Source organism: Octodon degus, unplaced genomic scaffold (assembly GCF_000260255.1).
Source record: "Octodon degus isolate 3935 unplaced genomic scaffold, OctDeg1.0 scaffold00140, whole genome shotgun sequence".
Taxonomy (NCBI): domain Eukaryota; kingdom Metazoa; phylum Chordata; class Mammalia; order Rodentia; family Octodontidae; genus Octodon; species Octodon degus.
In genome coordinates this window covers 3,176,920-3,193,623 of record NW_004524716.1, presented here as the reverse complement: position 1 = coordinate 3,193,623, position 16,704 = coordinate 3,176,920, and the positions used below count along the sequence as shown (strand labels likewise).

At 34.1% G+C, this 16,704-nt stretch overlaps 1 protein-coding gene across 1 annotated transcript in view; it reads left to right on the top strand.

The window, feature by feature from the left end:
• Positions 1-16,704, top strand: part of Sycp1 (synaptonemal complex protein 1) — a 154,773-nt gene that overhangs the window by 56,158 nt on the left and 81,911 nt on the right. Inside the window, 4 exon segments of the mRNA XM_004648982.2 lie at positions 10,123-10,227; positions 12,463-12,566; positions 14,105-14,222; positions 16,130-16,200. Of these exon segments, the coding sequence (XP_004649039.1) occupies positions 10,123-10,227; positions 12,463-12,566; positions 14,105-14,222; positions 16,130-16,200 (398 nt within the window).

Below are 16,704 nucleotides of genomic sequence, written 5' to 3'. Positions count from 1 at the left end.
GGTTTTTTCCCCTGCTGCAATTATTTAGCTGTTTCTATTTTACTATTTTTAAATCTTTTGTCAAATTTTACACTCCTAAGAGCTCTAGATAATACTGTCCTGTTGGATCATATAAGTTTAGCATAGTACTGCATTTGTTTACTCTGAATTTTTCTATTGGAATTTTAGTTTTTCTCTTAGTTGAATTTGGAGCCTCTCTTTCATGGTTTTGATTTTCTTCACAAATTGTTTGTACCTGATGATTTAGTTATTTTTAGCATTTGAGAATCCATCTTTACATATGTGTATTGTAATATGATTCTTTTGATTATGGGGAACTTATAGGAGGAATTGGAAGGAGAGGTAAACTTGGTAGCTTGTCCTTGGATGTGGGGCAGCGTTGGCAAACCTCTTAGTGCTTTCAATGATAAACAACCCATTGCGGCATGCAAGCTCTATAGCTTTACCATCATTGCTATAGGGGATGTTTATTATTGCTTGGGGATCATTTACCTATTTGCAACATGGTAGTATTCTTGGTCTTAGCTCCCAGAATTTTTGCTTTAAACTGAGTTATGCTTTGTAGTGGGAGGTATGGTTCCCGGGTTTGGTTGTTCCACTAGCATAACTGATTTAGTGTAAGAACCCCACCACCCCCAAGAGTTCTTTAGTTACTTGGTTTTTAAGGGTAGTTTGTCTTGTTTTGGTAATGTTCTTTTTTTTAATTCCTTTCCTTTTACCTTCTAATTTTATGGGATTGAAATAAGAATGTAGAGTTGCTCAGTCCATTGTCTTAAAGCAGACCTTAAGTTTTTAAAGATGATTTTTACCTAAATGAAGCTTTCTGATTTTTACATGTGATAGGTTTGCAATTGTTTTTCTTAAAGATGGTGCACAATTACTACAGACTTTTATTTTAAAATGCACAGCCTGATAAAGTTTTAGTAATTGTTATCAATAGTTAATAACCCATTCATCAAGGAGACGGGGTATTTTAGACAATACATTTTCTTCTGCAGGCAGTTAACAATGTAAGAAGGAAAAAAAAAAGATTTGGGCTCTAAAGATTTTCAGTTCTTTAACATAATATTCATTGAAATAGAGAAACATCCTAAAACATTATTTAGGGCAGGAAGAACTTGTCTTAACAAAGGAGTATGAGGTAAAGTGGAAATATAAAAAAGGAATAATGCAGGGTCTTTATAATCAAAGAAAAAAGTAGGAGGGTGGTTAGTAGTATCAGATACTACCAGGCTCCATAATGATGAAGACTGAGGAGATAATATCACATTGTGGTTATTGATGAATTTTTTCCAGTACTAGAGATTGAACACAAACCTAGCACCTTCCCACTGAGTTATATCCCCAGCTCTTTTTGTTTTTCTTATTTAATTTTTTGAGACAAGATCTTTCTAAGTTGCCTGGGCTGGGTTTGAATTTATACTGCTCTGGCCTTAGTCTCATGCTGAATGATAGACGTGTACCACCATGCCTGGTTTATTGTTGATCTTTGAGAACATAGAGAAAGAGACATGTAGTTGGCAGGAATTTGTAAAAATGGGAAATCTGAAAATTGAAAGGGCAGCAAGGTTAATTACATAATTTTAATTTATGCGTAAATGGGATATTTAGGTGGAATAGTAGAAATAATTTTTTTTAACTTAGAATGGTGTGTACTGACAATATAATAGCTGAGATGTCAAAGTCCAATGCACAGTGTTAAACAGCTTCTAAAAAGATCACTTTCAGGTTTGGGGTAAAGACTAAGAGGTTTGGTAAGTTTCAATAGTGATAAATGGAAAGTAAAAGCACTAGCTGACCTCATTTTAAATATATTTTATGTAGAACTATTGCTTATTTTGCTTTACAATTTTTGTGTTCATTTAGCTGTATAATTAACTATAAAATTGTTATTGTCATTGTACTTTTGCCTAACTGCTTTAGACTCCCTGTATGCTGCTTTTATGCTTTATAGAGCTCTACTTATATTGGTGTGTATCTTCTGATTTTTTTCCCCCTTCAGATGGCATTATTTCCTTTCTCACGTTTCGTGTTCTTTCAGTTTAGCTTTTAACACATATATGTTCCTTTGCTTTTTTAGAAAAGATGACTAAGTTTAAAAATAACACAGAAGCAGAAGTTGAAGAATTGAAAAAAGTCTTAGTAAGTATATAGTCTTTCCTATTAATACATAGCAATTAATTACTTTTCAAAACAGTATTGAGTCCACTGAATTAGAATCTTACAATCTAAATGCTTAATATACTTTTCACCTAAAATATAAAAAATGCTTATAAATCTGTAACATTTATTTTTACACGTCTTAATTTTTCATCATGGTGTTCATATTTAAATATGTACTGACAGCACACTTAATAAGATTGAAAAAATATATTCTGTAGCTGTAAATTTAGTGCTTTTTGGTACTGAATCACAAAGACCTAATTTTGGAAAAGATAGGCATGATATTTATTTAGTACTGAAAAGTATTCAGATATCTACTGAATTTGTAGGATGAGGCTTTGTTGTTGGTTACAATGTGTAGAACATGGGTTGGCAAGTGTGTGTGTGTGTGTGTGTGTGTGTGTGTGTGTGTTTTGAGGAAAGATTTACTTTTGGTTACAACAGTATGAAAAGATCTGACCATACACCTCTTATATATGATAAACCTTGCATGTACACTTTTACCCTTTATCAATATTTTTTGCAGCCTGTATGTAATTATTAGCAGTTTTATCATATGATGTAATGGGAGAAGCAGAGGTGAGAGATTGAAGGTCAAAAAGGCTTGTAATTCTGTAGAAGCGAAGGTAAATAAGGGGGATGATACTTTTATTTTTTTATTTTTTGCAGAACTGGGGATTGAACTCAGGCCCTTGTGCTTGCCAGGCAAGCGCTTATTCTACTGAGCCATCTCCCCAGCCCCTAATGAAGGGGAGTGGTAATAGGTGAAAAAATCACATGGCTTTTTAGTTGGGTAGAAGGGTTATTGTTGAGAGTTTTTATTTTAAGAGATTTGTGGGTGCAAGGGTGATATGTAGGAGGAAGGAGGTATACTTGGGAGGTCAAGGAAAGCTGTGAGACTGTTGGAACCTGTTAATAAATTTGTCAGCCTGTAATGTGGAAAAAGACAAGGCAAGACAGGTGTAGGTAAGATAATGAAGAACAAAGGGAATTGAAAAGACAGAGTCTTAATACAGGAGAAGATAGGTGGTGAGAGAGTATAGAATATGACAAACTAAAAATCTGAGAGGAGGAATTTAAAAAGTGGTAAAAAAGTAAGATATAATGGTATTCCTACATGAGCTTGAGTTGAAAAAACTAGACAGGGAGATGAGAGAACACACACATCAACATGATTGAAGTAAAGGGAAGGAAAAAATAACACCAAGTATCTGATGGGAGCTTAGTTCAAATACTCCAAGAAAATGTATGTGGTAATTACATGTGAATATTTTGCCAACAAGCCTGGGTGTTCACTCTATTCCCTTCTTGACTTGACTGCTGACCCACACCAGCATCACCTCTTTCCTTTCAAGTGCAAAGCCCAGACCCATTTTCAGGAATTCACTCCCCTCACTTATAGGCAGAATCTGATGCTGCTCCCTGGTCTTGCCTAGGAACCTTTCCACCCAATGGTGGTGTAATTTGTGAGCAGGTTCATTAGCAGGCCAGGACCCAGAGTACTAGGGATTCTCCTGCTCTAGTGCAGGCCCTCAGGTCTATGAATGCATTCATGTGCCCAGGAGATGGCTGCAGCTGGTGTGAGACCATGGGAATTGTCATTTCACTCTCGGGAGGAAGTGTTCCCCCTAGAAATCTGTAGTCCCCGTTTCCCCCTTATTCTATCTGCCTTGAGGTGATGTATTTGGGAGTTCGCTTGCCCTTGATCAATGCTAATGCAGAGTCTGAAAGAGATGGAGCAGCTGATGTAGAATCTTGGGAATTGGTGAGGGACTGACTGACTGGAACTTGTGCCTGTGAAAATCTTGTCTTGTTCATTTACTTTTTTTTTTCCTCTCTCTGGGGTGGTGCATAGAAGGTTCCATATGGGAGCAGTTGTGCAGTCTGCTGGAAATGACAGCGGCTGGCTTGTAACTGCAGGAATTGGCAATTCACTCCGAGGTGGGAGTGTGTACCCATGGCAATACATAGTTCCTGTTTGCCTACATGGGAGTGGAGAGTTTCATGGCCATCACTGAATGCTAGTGAGGATGTCACCAGGCTGCAATGTTTCTTGATGTTTGGATTAGAACCCAGGTGATGAATGGGCTTGTATTTACAGCCTGACCCAGGACTGTAGACTCAGCAGTGCTCACTGTTTTTGTTTCTTCCCTCAGGCTATTTGAAGTGCTGTCATGATTACTCCATGAAGAGATTGCTAGGACTTTGGAGAGGTGCACAGCAGCTTTACTGGCTCTGTTTTCTCTCTCTAGTGATCCAATACAATATTAGTTTTGGCCTATTTATCATCTTTCCAATTAATATTATGATTCAGGGTGAACAACTCTTGTATACTACAGGGTACTTGCGGTTTTGGTGAGTTCTCTCTGTGTACCCCATATGAAATTTCTCTAGTCAGCCATATTGGTTTAAGTGCCTTTTCTTTACATTTTGCCACACTTGCTATGTTTTACTTTTCTGAAAATAGTCCTTTTTCCTGGAATGTGGTCTTATATGACTTTGTATTTCCTTGTTGATTAGTGATATTGAGCATTTTTTCATATGACTTTGTATTTATCTTTTTATGTGTTTTGAAAAATTTCTACTTAGATCTATAGTCTAGTATTTTTACCATCTAGATTTTAATAGTGTTATTTGTGGGCTATATTTTATTGCTATTGAGTTAATTATATACCCTAAAAATTGACTCGTCTGATTTGTGCTTTGTAAGTATTTTCTCCAATTCAGGAAGATGTGTCTATATTCTGTTGGTTGTTTGGTGTAATCTCATTTGTCTTTTGCTTTTATTTCTTATGCTTTTGAGGTCTTGTCCAAATCTTTGCTATTGTAATGTTTCAAAGCATTTTACAGCCATTGTGGGGAAAAATGTATTTTTTCAAAGAATTAAAAGTACAATTACTTAGTGATCTCAATTCCACTAGTGAGTATGTGTCTTTGTTACTTTTTTCATGGCTGAGCCAAATACCCAGTATTCAAAATTAAAGGAGGAAAGGTTTATTTTAGATCCAAGAAAGGGTGGTATGGCAGAAGGCACCACAGAGGAAAAAAAATGGCCCATGGCAAGCAGGCAGGTGAGGGCACTTTAGTCTTTTTATCATTTACATTTTAGGGAGATTATCTGCCCTAGGGTGGGTTTAGCACACCTTTAATCCTGAGCAGAAGTATGTCAAACCAAGAGCTGGTCAGATAGCTCAATGGACTAAATCACCTTGCTTAGGCAGAGGCCAGCGGCTGAGTTGAATCTCTTGTGTGCAGTGCTGGCCCTGCCCAAAGGGTGTGCTGAGATGGCAGTAGAGACTGGGTATGGTGGCATGTGCCTGTAATCCCAGCATTTGGGAGGCTTTGAAAACAGGAGAATCACTACGAGTTTGATCTATGTAGTGAGACCCTGTAGGCCCTATAGACCCTGTACTAAATACATTAAAAAAAGTATGTCAAACCAATCAGTGGACTGATTTAGTAATCACCCTTGATGCTAGCACCACGCACTGTAGATCCAGCCATCTCTGAAAAACCTGCCCATTTGACTACATGAGCCTTTAGGTGGACATCTAGACACAAGCCGTAATAGTTTGTATCCAAAGGAAGTGAAATCATGTCAGAGACATCTGCACTCCCATGTTAATTATACATTATTCATTAAAGCCAAGAAATTGAAACAACCTGTGTCCCCCAATTTAGGAATGGGTAGAGAAATTGTGCATATAAACAACAAAATGCTGTTTAACCATACAAAATAATGAAATCTTATTTTTGTAACAATGTGGATAGATCCTGAGGTTGTTAAGTAAAATAAACTGGGAACAGAAAGATAAGTACTTAAATGACCTCACTCATATGTGGAATTTACTGAGTTGATCCCATAGAAGTCAGAATAAAATGATAATAGTATTAGAAACTAGCAAGAGTAGAAGGGATTGGGTGGGGATAGGTTGGTCATTGAGGCTAACAAACAGTTAAATATTGCACAGTGTGGTTACTATAACGATGCAGTATATATTTCAAAAATTGTTTATCTTTATGGTGATAATTTGAGGTAAATATGTTTAATTTGATATAAACATCACAGAAGATATACATGTAACAAATCATCACATGGTCCCCCATTAATGTGAATAATTTTTGATTTTGTTTTGAGATAGAATCTCACTGTGTAGGCCAGGCTGACCTCCACCCTATACTGGGCTTCCTTTCTCACATTTTTAAGTGTCTTTTAAAATGTGATTCATATTTAGACAGTGTTCCCTCCCATTTAGTTTTTTTTTTTTTTGCCTTTGTGATAGACTTTATTTCTCACCATTTAGTTTTTATTTTAGAGAGAATAAAACAAAAATGATATAGAATTTAAGAAGAATTCAACAATGGTTATATATTTCATATTATTATCTTCAGAGTGGTTGTTCAGTTTACCAAATATAAGCATGTAAAAATGGTAAAAAAATTTAAGCATCAACTATTCCTTTCAATAAGAGTAGAAATTAGTAGTACAATTCTCTTAGCTATCTGTGTGTGTGTGTGTGTGTGTGTGTGTGTGTGTTTCATTTCTCCTTTTCTCCTTTCCCTCATCCCATTTTTTTCTTTTGAGCACTTTCTTTCTGTTTCACAATATCATCTACAATACTTCTTGAATTTTACTCTTTCAGTTTCTTACACTAGGGAGACAATTCTATGTTTAGACATAGACAGGTGGGTCTGCTTTATTTCACTTATGAGTTTGGACTTTAGTTGAATCCATTTACCTATAAAAACCTCGAGTTTATCTTTCTAGCTGAGTAATGCTCCATTGTGTGAAAATACCACATCTTTTTTACCCATTCCTCAGTTGATAAGCATTTGGGCTGTTTTCAAAATTTCACTATGACAAATTATGCTGCTATAAAAATATGTGCATATATAGTGCTGAGGTATGATGTTTTCAGTTCTTCTAGAAAAATACCTACAAGGGGAATAGCTGGGTCGAATGAGACTTCTAACTGTACTTTTGAGGAATCTCCACAGTGGCTTTATCAGTCTACATTCCCACAAACAGTGAAGAAGTGTTCCTTTTTTTTCCCTGCAGCCTTTCCAGCATTTTTATTGATTGATTTCATGATGATAGCCATTCTTTCTGAGATGAGATGGAATCTCAATGTTTTAATTTCTTGAATGACCAGTGATATTGAACATTTTTATTTATTCCACCTCACTTTTTATGAATAGTGAGTGCTTTGAGTGTTAGTATAGTTCCCTGAGCCTTTGTACTACATTGCTTTTGTGTTTGTATCATGAATTATGAATGTTAGATTTATGAGTTGGTTTTGTTGTGGTGGGGTGGGATGTACATACTGCTCCTTGTCTGGAACATCATGCAGATACTGGGATTATAAATTGTCAGCTCTATTAATTAATTAAAGTTGCAATTTAAAATAAGGAATACAGTTTATTTGGAAAAGGACAGAAAAAAGATGGCCAGCTGCTCTGGGAAAGTAGGAGATATTTGAAGTGAATACTCGTGGAGTTTTGTCTTAATTTCCTTTTTGTTTAGGACTAGTGATTTCATCAGTCCTCCATGTGGGCACCTGGAAGTTGTGGCCATCTGATTAGCTCTTTGATCCTAATCTAAGTATCTCTACATTTTTTCTGGCCCCTTGAGTCTTTGCTGCCTTTTTGTGATGGATATGTGTGTGTGGGGGGCTCATAGAAGGGCAGTTTAGAGTTAAAAATGGAGTAAAAGTGAAGTGTATATCTGGTATGGATATAATGATGCTATAGAGAGACTGTACATGTCAGTATATATGTATAGGTGTATGTATTTTTTGTATATTAAATGTGTCCTTAGGTTGCTGCCCTTTATCTGATTTACATTTATCAGAGGTGGGTAAAAAGGCTTGTTTCTCTGGTCTTTCATGTTTCTTGCTTCCCTCTTATGTTAACTCTTTCTGATAAATTCTTACTGTAATTGTCTTACCTGGCACCTCTGTAGGTTTAGTTTCTCTCTTTGTCTAATTGCTTTAACTTGTAGAGTTTACCTGTAGTGGGTTCCTAAGGGAGGGAAGAGTGAGAGGTGAGAGGATGTGGGCAGTGGAAGGTTCTTGGCTATTGATAATCTGTCTTGATTTGTAGCTATGTTCCCAGAATGTAAACTGAGCAGGCGTTTTCCAAAATGTTAGTTTGTTTGGGAGGGGCTGCCTAGGGCAATCAAGAGTCTAAAATGGAGGCATTCTTATTTATATCCTTTGATAGAAAAGACAGGACCACATTTTGTCACACATCTAATTTGCACAAAATAGTATAAGGAATAAAAATATATTTAAAGCATCAAAAGGTAGCTGTTACCAATTTATCTTCCATAGTTATATTTTAAACTCTTGTTATCTTGTTTGGAATAGTTGTCTTAGAACTGTTACACTTGATCTTAGCCAAAAGGCTGAGAAGCTATAATGACTATCTTATTGGGTTCATTCTTCTAAAGCTTTCTTTTGTATTGTTAATGTTTTAAAATTATAAATATTGTTATATTGCTGTATCAAAACTTTTTGATGGTTCTGTATTGCTTACAGATAAAATTCAAGTTCTTTACAGCTGGTAGTTTTTGAGGCAGTAATAGAACCATTTTTCGTCACACCTTTAAATAGTCTTGTGATTTTATACTTGAGTAAACAAAGCAAAAAGTGAGATCATAAATATATGCTGTTACACGTCAGGAATGATGACAGAAGTTAATTTTTCATAATTAAAGAATACATAGTTTTTTTTAAAGAAAAACTATGTAAAGAAGTCATAGTTTTTTTAAAGAATTCATAGTTTTATAATTTGTCTATTTTATAAAACTGTGATAATCTAGTATCGTTAGTCAGTGGGACTATTACAAGATAACTAAAAACAAATCAAATTTAATACAGTTTCTCAGTTGTAGCCACACTTGAAGTACCCAATAGCTTTCATACTGGACAGCACAGAAAACATTTCTATTATTGCAAAAATTTTCATTGTATAGGATTTTCTTACAGTAGATATTGACACACTTTCTAAAGGTAAAAAGTATTAATGTTTGCACTTTGGAGACATTTTATCCCTGTTACAGCTAATCATTGCTGTTACTATAAGATAAACTAGACATACACAATATATAGATGAGTAGATGTGTCTAAAGGATTTTTTTTCTTACAGTTTGTTGATCTTTGCTGTAGAATAACGGGTTGAATTTTTTGATGGAGAAATAATATTTGTTCATCTTTATGGTATACATAATGGGAATTCAATGCATGTATACAATGTATAATGATGAAATCTGAGTAATGAGCATTTTTGTCTTCAAAATTAATCAGTTTTTTTCAATTTACAGTACTCAAAACGAAACAAAAATAATCAATTTTATATATTGGATATAATAATTTTGAAATATATTATAAATTGTTTGAAGTTATATTTGCCCTACTATTCTATGTGAAAGCCAGAAATAATTCATCCACTCAGAGAGAATAGGTGAATTATTCACAGGAAGAATAATATAACTAGACATTTTAGAACATTTCAGAGAAAATTTAGTAGATTATAGATCTCTTGAAATTCTGTCACTTATGTGCAAAACAGATTAATAAGACTAGTGCTATATAGTTATGGAAGGAAGAACAGTGTAGTTTCCCATGAAAACTACAGGGAACCATGTTTTATTGCAATATAAACACAAAGGATTAATAGAATAGTGGATGACTGGCTATTTTCTAATGACCTTGAATAATTTATACATAAAATAAGATTTTGAATTTAATGACCTATATGATTTTTAAATTAAAAAATTTTCCTCTTGTTTCACAGCTATCTCGATTAAATCCTTTTTTAGTTTATTATAATCACTTATTTTCTCTTTTAAAGAACTTCAGTCAAAGAGAAGCTCATAGTTGTGATAGGCAATTTAATTATTTTGAATGTGTACATAGCTTGATGCTCATAATTTTTTTTTTTGTTATTTTTAAATAGGCAGAAAACCAAAAGCTTTTAGATGAAAAGAAACAAATTGAAAAGGTCGTTGAAGAATTAAAAGGAAAACAACAAGAACTAACTGGTCTTTTACAAAACAGAGAGGTTTGTTTGCTTTAAATATATGTTAATAGAATATAAATTTACAAGGTAAATATGGTATAGCTAATTGCTATGTGAGAGATTTCTTTACCAATTTTGTTTTTTTTATAAAAATGTATTTGGTACAGGGTCTCACTAGGCAGCTTGGACTTGTAGTGATCTTCCTGTTTTCAGCCACCCCAGTGCTGGGATTACAGGTGTGTGCTGCCATGCCCAGTCTCGTTGGTTGGCTCAGCTCATCTGGGGGTGGAGCCAGGATGGCCTGCGGAAACAGGGATTGAATCCAGGTCCCTTTGCTTACCTAAGTAGGCACTTAGTCCACTGAGCTGTCTTTCTGGCCCTTTTTACCAACTTCTTTTTAAAAGAATGTGTTCTTACTTAAAATGCTAATGATCATTTTGAAATATATACACTTCAAAACTCTTCATTTTATAGTGTGGGAGATAAAGGTCAACATTTAAGATATTCATCTTTAAAAGAAGAGGGTGGTGAATGAAGGCAGGAAACAGGAAAAAAAGAATGTTGTGGAACTGTCTTGCTACAAGGTTGTATATGGTTAGATTTCTGGACTTATGTGTAAACATAAGAATTATATAATTCTTTATTCCTATTTTTAAAATATATTTTAATTTTTTAAATGTTTTTTCATCATATTCTTTAGGGACTTAAAGTTCAGCATATCAATACTTGATGAAAAATACCTGTTCCATGTTATGCCTAAAATGTTTGATATTCAGACAGATAGTTAGGTTAAGCTTAACAGCCTAGGTTGTATGGTAATAACAAGCTTCTCTTCTGGAGGATTAACAACCTAAGTTTGTAGACCAAAATTAGAGAAAAAGGAGGGCTACAAGGAAAGCCAACATTTTGGCTCTAGCCTTCCAAGGTCAATTAAGACTCAGGACATGAGAACCTGTACTGTAACATCATGTAACTCAGTAGTGTCCCAAATTTCCTGATCAAGGAGATTATGGGGCCAAAGAGGAAAGTGATCAATGATGTAGAGTATGCTTAAGGAGAGTCACATGGAGAGAAAACATTCTCTCAGGCTTTCACAGAGAGCACATTGCCCAAGCAATGGCCATGACTCATCCACATGGCTGACAATGACAAAGGATCTACAATCTGAGGTACGGATCTCAGGATAAATCCTGAGGGGATTTCACTGACCTTCTCAGATCCAAAAGCACATAGGTCCTGCTTTACCTTGGTCTTAACCATCCAGCAGAAAAGTATAAAAATGAAGTATAAGAAGTAAAGTCATGTTATGTTGAGCTGTAGGGGACTCAGGTCAACAATTTCTGACATTGCCAGTGAAGCGGAAGACCCAATACTATTATGGACTACTGGACTCTTTTAGAATATTTTGCTGAGTTAACACACCTGTAATATTCAAATGACAGAACTAAACAAAGGGGATACAAATAATGACCATTTTGTATCTGTGTATTCAAAATGGTTAGGATAGATGTATAGTTACATTTTCTTAACGAATAGAGGGATTTGTTCTAATAGTGTTTGTAAATAGGATATCATGTCCGCATCTTGTATAGCAAATAACCACTAGGAAGAGAGTATGCAATGTGTTAATTATTGAAACTGTCATACCAATTTGTTGTGAAACTGTCTCATTGCTATCTGTCTCAATAAAATTACAGAAAAAAAAGATATTCAACTTTTTCATAATTCTTTGATTTATAAAAATTACAATCTTGATATCTTGAGTGTTTCCCAGTGTGTATATTTGAAATGTAGCCGTTATGATTGAGGTTCTTAGAGTATAATATTTTTTTATAGTGCTCATAGTTTAACTTTGGAATTTGTCTAAAGTATATTTCTAGTCCATAACAGAATTACTACTGTCTTAGAACATCTTAGGTTTTTTTTTAAAAAATACTACTTGGTTCAATTAATTAGCACATTTCTTCTTAATGAAAACAATGTTTTGATTGAAATTAATTACCTGGTAGAGTGAAATTGGTAAAAAGTGTTTTGTAAAAAATAATACAGTTTCTCTAGTTGAATTTCAGAATGTCAAGTAGAATTTACTTACATTGCATTTTTCATTGCTTATTTTAAATTAAAATGATTATCTTGTTAAATGTACTTAAATTTAAAATATTTGACATTCTGCAAAATATTTGCCAAGTACATTACTTTAATTCCTTAGAACAATCATATTTTACTTAAATGAAAAATGTCGGTAAATATTTGCATCTTTATATATTGTTTTTCCAGAGAGAAATACATGATTTCGAAATACAATTGACTGCCATTGCCACAAGTGAACATCATTATTCAGACCAGGTTAAAGATATGAAAACTGAGCTTGAAAAGGAGAAGTATGTTTTCCATATAGCTGTATATAGTTTATGCATCCAAGTGTACTAAGCTTTCTGGTAATATTGAATTACTAAATTATGTTCAATATTTACATGAATGAATTTGAAATTGCATTTTATTCCTAATTGGAAATCAGAAAAGTTCACCGGTTTCAGTGCTAAAGGAAATATTTATGATTGACACGAGAGTACATATAACAAATGTTAAATCACTTTGAAGATATTTAGCCATCACTTGATATTCATGGGGGATGGGGCCTTGGACCGCTGAGTATACCAAAATCTGTGATGCTCCAGTTCTTTATATAAAATGTTATATACTGTTTGCATTTAACTTGTGCGTATTCCCTGATATGCTTTAAATTACCTCTTGGTTATAATAGCTAATACAGTGAAAGTACTACATAAATAGTTGTTTATTGTTATTCAGGAAATAATGACAAAAATCTGTATGTTCAGTACAGATGCAATTTTTTTTTCCTATTTTCAACCTGTACTTAGTTGAGTTGACTCCATGGATGTGTAGAACCTGAGGCTATAAATGACTAACTCTATAACTTTTATGGAGGTAATTAGTTTCCCATAAAAATAATTATTTTCCATTCTAAGTCCTTTTTTCTGGGGGAGGGTACTGGGAATCGAACTCAGGACTTAATGTTTGCCAGGCATGTGCTGCTTCACTTAGCTAAGTCCTAGGCTCCCTAGATATGTTTTGGATAAATTATTTCAAATGTTATGTTAAAAATGTAAAGATACAAATTTATTTCTTACATTGACCAAATATATAATTGAATGATTTTAGTTACTCATTAAATTTAGTTTGGAAACAAAGTATAGGAAACAATTACCACATTATACCTTAGAAGCAAATTCAACTAGCCAGTTTGGTGGTGACCATGATTTTTTTTTTCTCTCTTGCTTGCCTCTCAGCTCTAGATAAAAATGAAGTGAATAGTTTATTGAACAGCTGTTTTGTTCCTTTTTATTAGCTGCCATTTCTTCTAGTACTGTGTAAACAGTGCTTTTTTAGGATCTCTTGAGTAAAATACATCTTTATTAATCAAAGTCTCTTTCAATGAATGGAGAGATTTGTCATTCATACTTCAGTATAAATGTGTTTCCCTTGTATGCGTGTCTGGCATTTTTAGTGAAGAGCTGTATTTTTTTCTTCGATGAACTAACAGTATTAAGTAGGAAGAGATACTAGGTGTTCCTGAAATCATTCAGTAAAACCACACCCTACCTTGCCTTCCATTCAGAATCTGTTCAGAAGTGTTGGGGAATGAGAGTGGGGTAGAATATACAAGGAAATGTATTTTCTCATACGTTGACAGTGTTGACAATTTTCAAACATGTACAGTACAGAGGGAATAATAAATAAGGATGAATCTTGTACTGCTACAGAAATTATTAGCTAATGGCCATTTTGTTTTATTTTTAACTCTACCCTTCCTTTCTCCTAAGATTATTCTGAATTAAATTTCACATATTGTATGATTTAATATATAAATACTTTGGTATGACTTTTTAAAACATAGGCTTAAGAATACTGAATTAACAGTAAATTGTGACAAGTTGTCACTAGAAAACAAAGAACTGGCACAAGAAAAAAGTGATATGGCTTTGGAACTCAAGCAGCAGCAAGACCATATTAATGTAAGTTGAAAAAGTGATGACATTTTTCTTGGAATATTTTGGGATATTAAATGAATCAATAATGTCAGAAGGTCTGAAATCTGAATACTTTAGAGCTGATTCTTAGGTGATGCTAGTGGTTAATATAATATTGAGATTACTTGGATAAATTTAACTTTAAACATTAAGGTTTTATAAAATATTTAGGCAATAAGTATATTGAGTCATAGAGTCAAGGATATAGTGATAAAATATCCTTTCTCTTCAAGAGATCCACTCAGATGACTTAAAATAGTATATAATATGTTTTTGTCCATGAGGCAATGTAGTGTACAGTCCACAGGATCACTTCTTTGGTGGAAGAGAAGTCTTTGTAAAGAGTATAGTGGTGATTTTAGCCTTAAAGGTGAGTATTGAGATCTGTGGGTAACAATAATGGAAAACATTCCTTGAACCCAGAACAGTGTAAACATAGGCTACAAGGCTCAAAGTATTTTTTGGAAAGAAAGATTGTTTTGTTAACTGGTATATAGAGATTGTTAAGAGAATAATTAATGTAAAGCTGAAAAAGTAGTTTGGTTAAAGTGCCTGCAAGCAGGCACAGGGGTTGGGGGTTTGATCCTTATTACATATTGCTATCTTCAGTGTAGTTGCTTAGTTCACAGGTATCGGCATATATAGTTAGGGTGATAATCCTACCAATTAACTGCCAGTTTCAAAAACCTGCTGATGTTTCTCAGGATCCTTGCCTTACCCATCTTGTGTGTATAAATGTATGACTTTGCCCCTGTCATTTTTCCCCAGCTTTTCTCCTTGCCCTCTCCTTGTTGTTCGGTCCTCAAGCTCTCACTTTTACTCCATTGTGTAAAAGTACCACATCTTTTTCAACCATTCCTTATGTGATGGGCATCTTGGTTGTTTCAAAGATTTGGCTCTCACAAATTTTGTTGCTATAAACATAGGTACACATATATCACTATGATATGACATTTTCAGTTCCTCCTCCCAATAGAGGGATAGCTGGCTTGAATGGGATTTCCAGTCCTAGTTTTTTTAAGGAGTCTCTACACTGATTTCCATAATGGTTGCACTAGTCTGCATTCCCACCAGCAGTGGAGAAGGGTTCTCTTTTCACCACAGCCTCTCCAACATTTGTTGTTGGGTGATTTGTTTATGATAGCCATTCTTTCTGGAGTGAGATGGTATCTCAGTGTTGTTTTAATTTGCATTTCACAAATGGCTAGTGATGTGGAACATTTTTTCATATATTTATTCACTTTTTTTTTTTTTTGTGGAACCAGGGATTGAACTCAGGTCCTTGAGCTTGCCAGGAAAGCGCTTATTCCACTGAGCCATCACCCCGGCCCCTATTTATTCACTTCTTTAATTTTACCCTCTGATAAGTGTGTGTTCATCTTGAATGCTCATTTCTGGATTGGATCTTGAAATTTTGGGTCCCTAATGTTTTTTAGTTCTTTATAAATTCTAGAGAGCAGACCTTTGCTTGAGTGCTTATTAGTCAAGATTTTTTTGAAATTTGTGGGTTGTGTTTTCACTTTGTTGGTAATTTCTTTTGACCTGCAAAAACTTCTCGATCCCTGGGTGTGCCATGCTGGCCCCGCCCCTGGGGCGCACTGAGTTGGCAAGTGAGACTGGACGTGGTGACATATGCTTGTAATTCTAGCTCTTGTGAGGCTGTAAACAGGCGGATTACTACGAGTCTGATCTAGTAGTGAGACCCTGAACACCCTGTAGACACTTCCCTAAAATACAAAAAAAAAAAAAGTAGTTTGGAACTGCACAAATTAAATAGCCTATTCTATTTCTTTGCATATAAATAAGTTTTGTAGTAGCAGATGGAAGTTTTAAATATTAACTTCAATGTTGCTTTCATTTAAGCAAAATAATGAAAACAGTTTTCTCTTTAGAATAGCAAAATGCAAGAAGAACAACTGTTGAAACAAATAGAAAATCTTGAAGAAACAGAAATACAATTAAGGTAACACTAATCGATTGGACTTTTCTGTCTGGCAAAAGATTTTAATACTCTTTTGACTTGTTATGGTTTAGACTAAACTTAGGGTGAATATTATATGAAGTAAAATTTAAGCTTGAATTGCTGTTTTGAAATCCTGCTAATAAAATGTCTTTATACTGAGTGTTGAAACATTGAAATTAGATGAAAATTAATTTTAAATCATCATAAACTTTGTAGTTCTTTAATATTTAATTTAGAAAGTATACTAGTCATACTCCAGAAAATTTAGAAGTATTTTTAAGTTATTTCCAGTAAGTCACATCAAATATTATTTATACTCACTTCATATTTTAAAGAATAGTTCTTGATTGTAGTTATTGATAATTTTATTTTATTTTCAAAGTTTTACTGATAAACATATAGCAATTAGACAGTTTCAAATCAAATCGAAAGTACAGTTTCAACAAATAATACACTGCATATATTTTTCTTAGTGGTTAATTGCTGTACAAGATGCAGACTTGT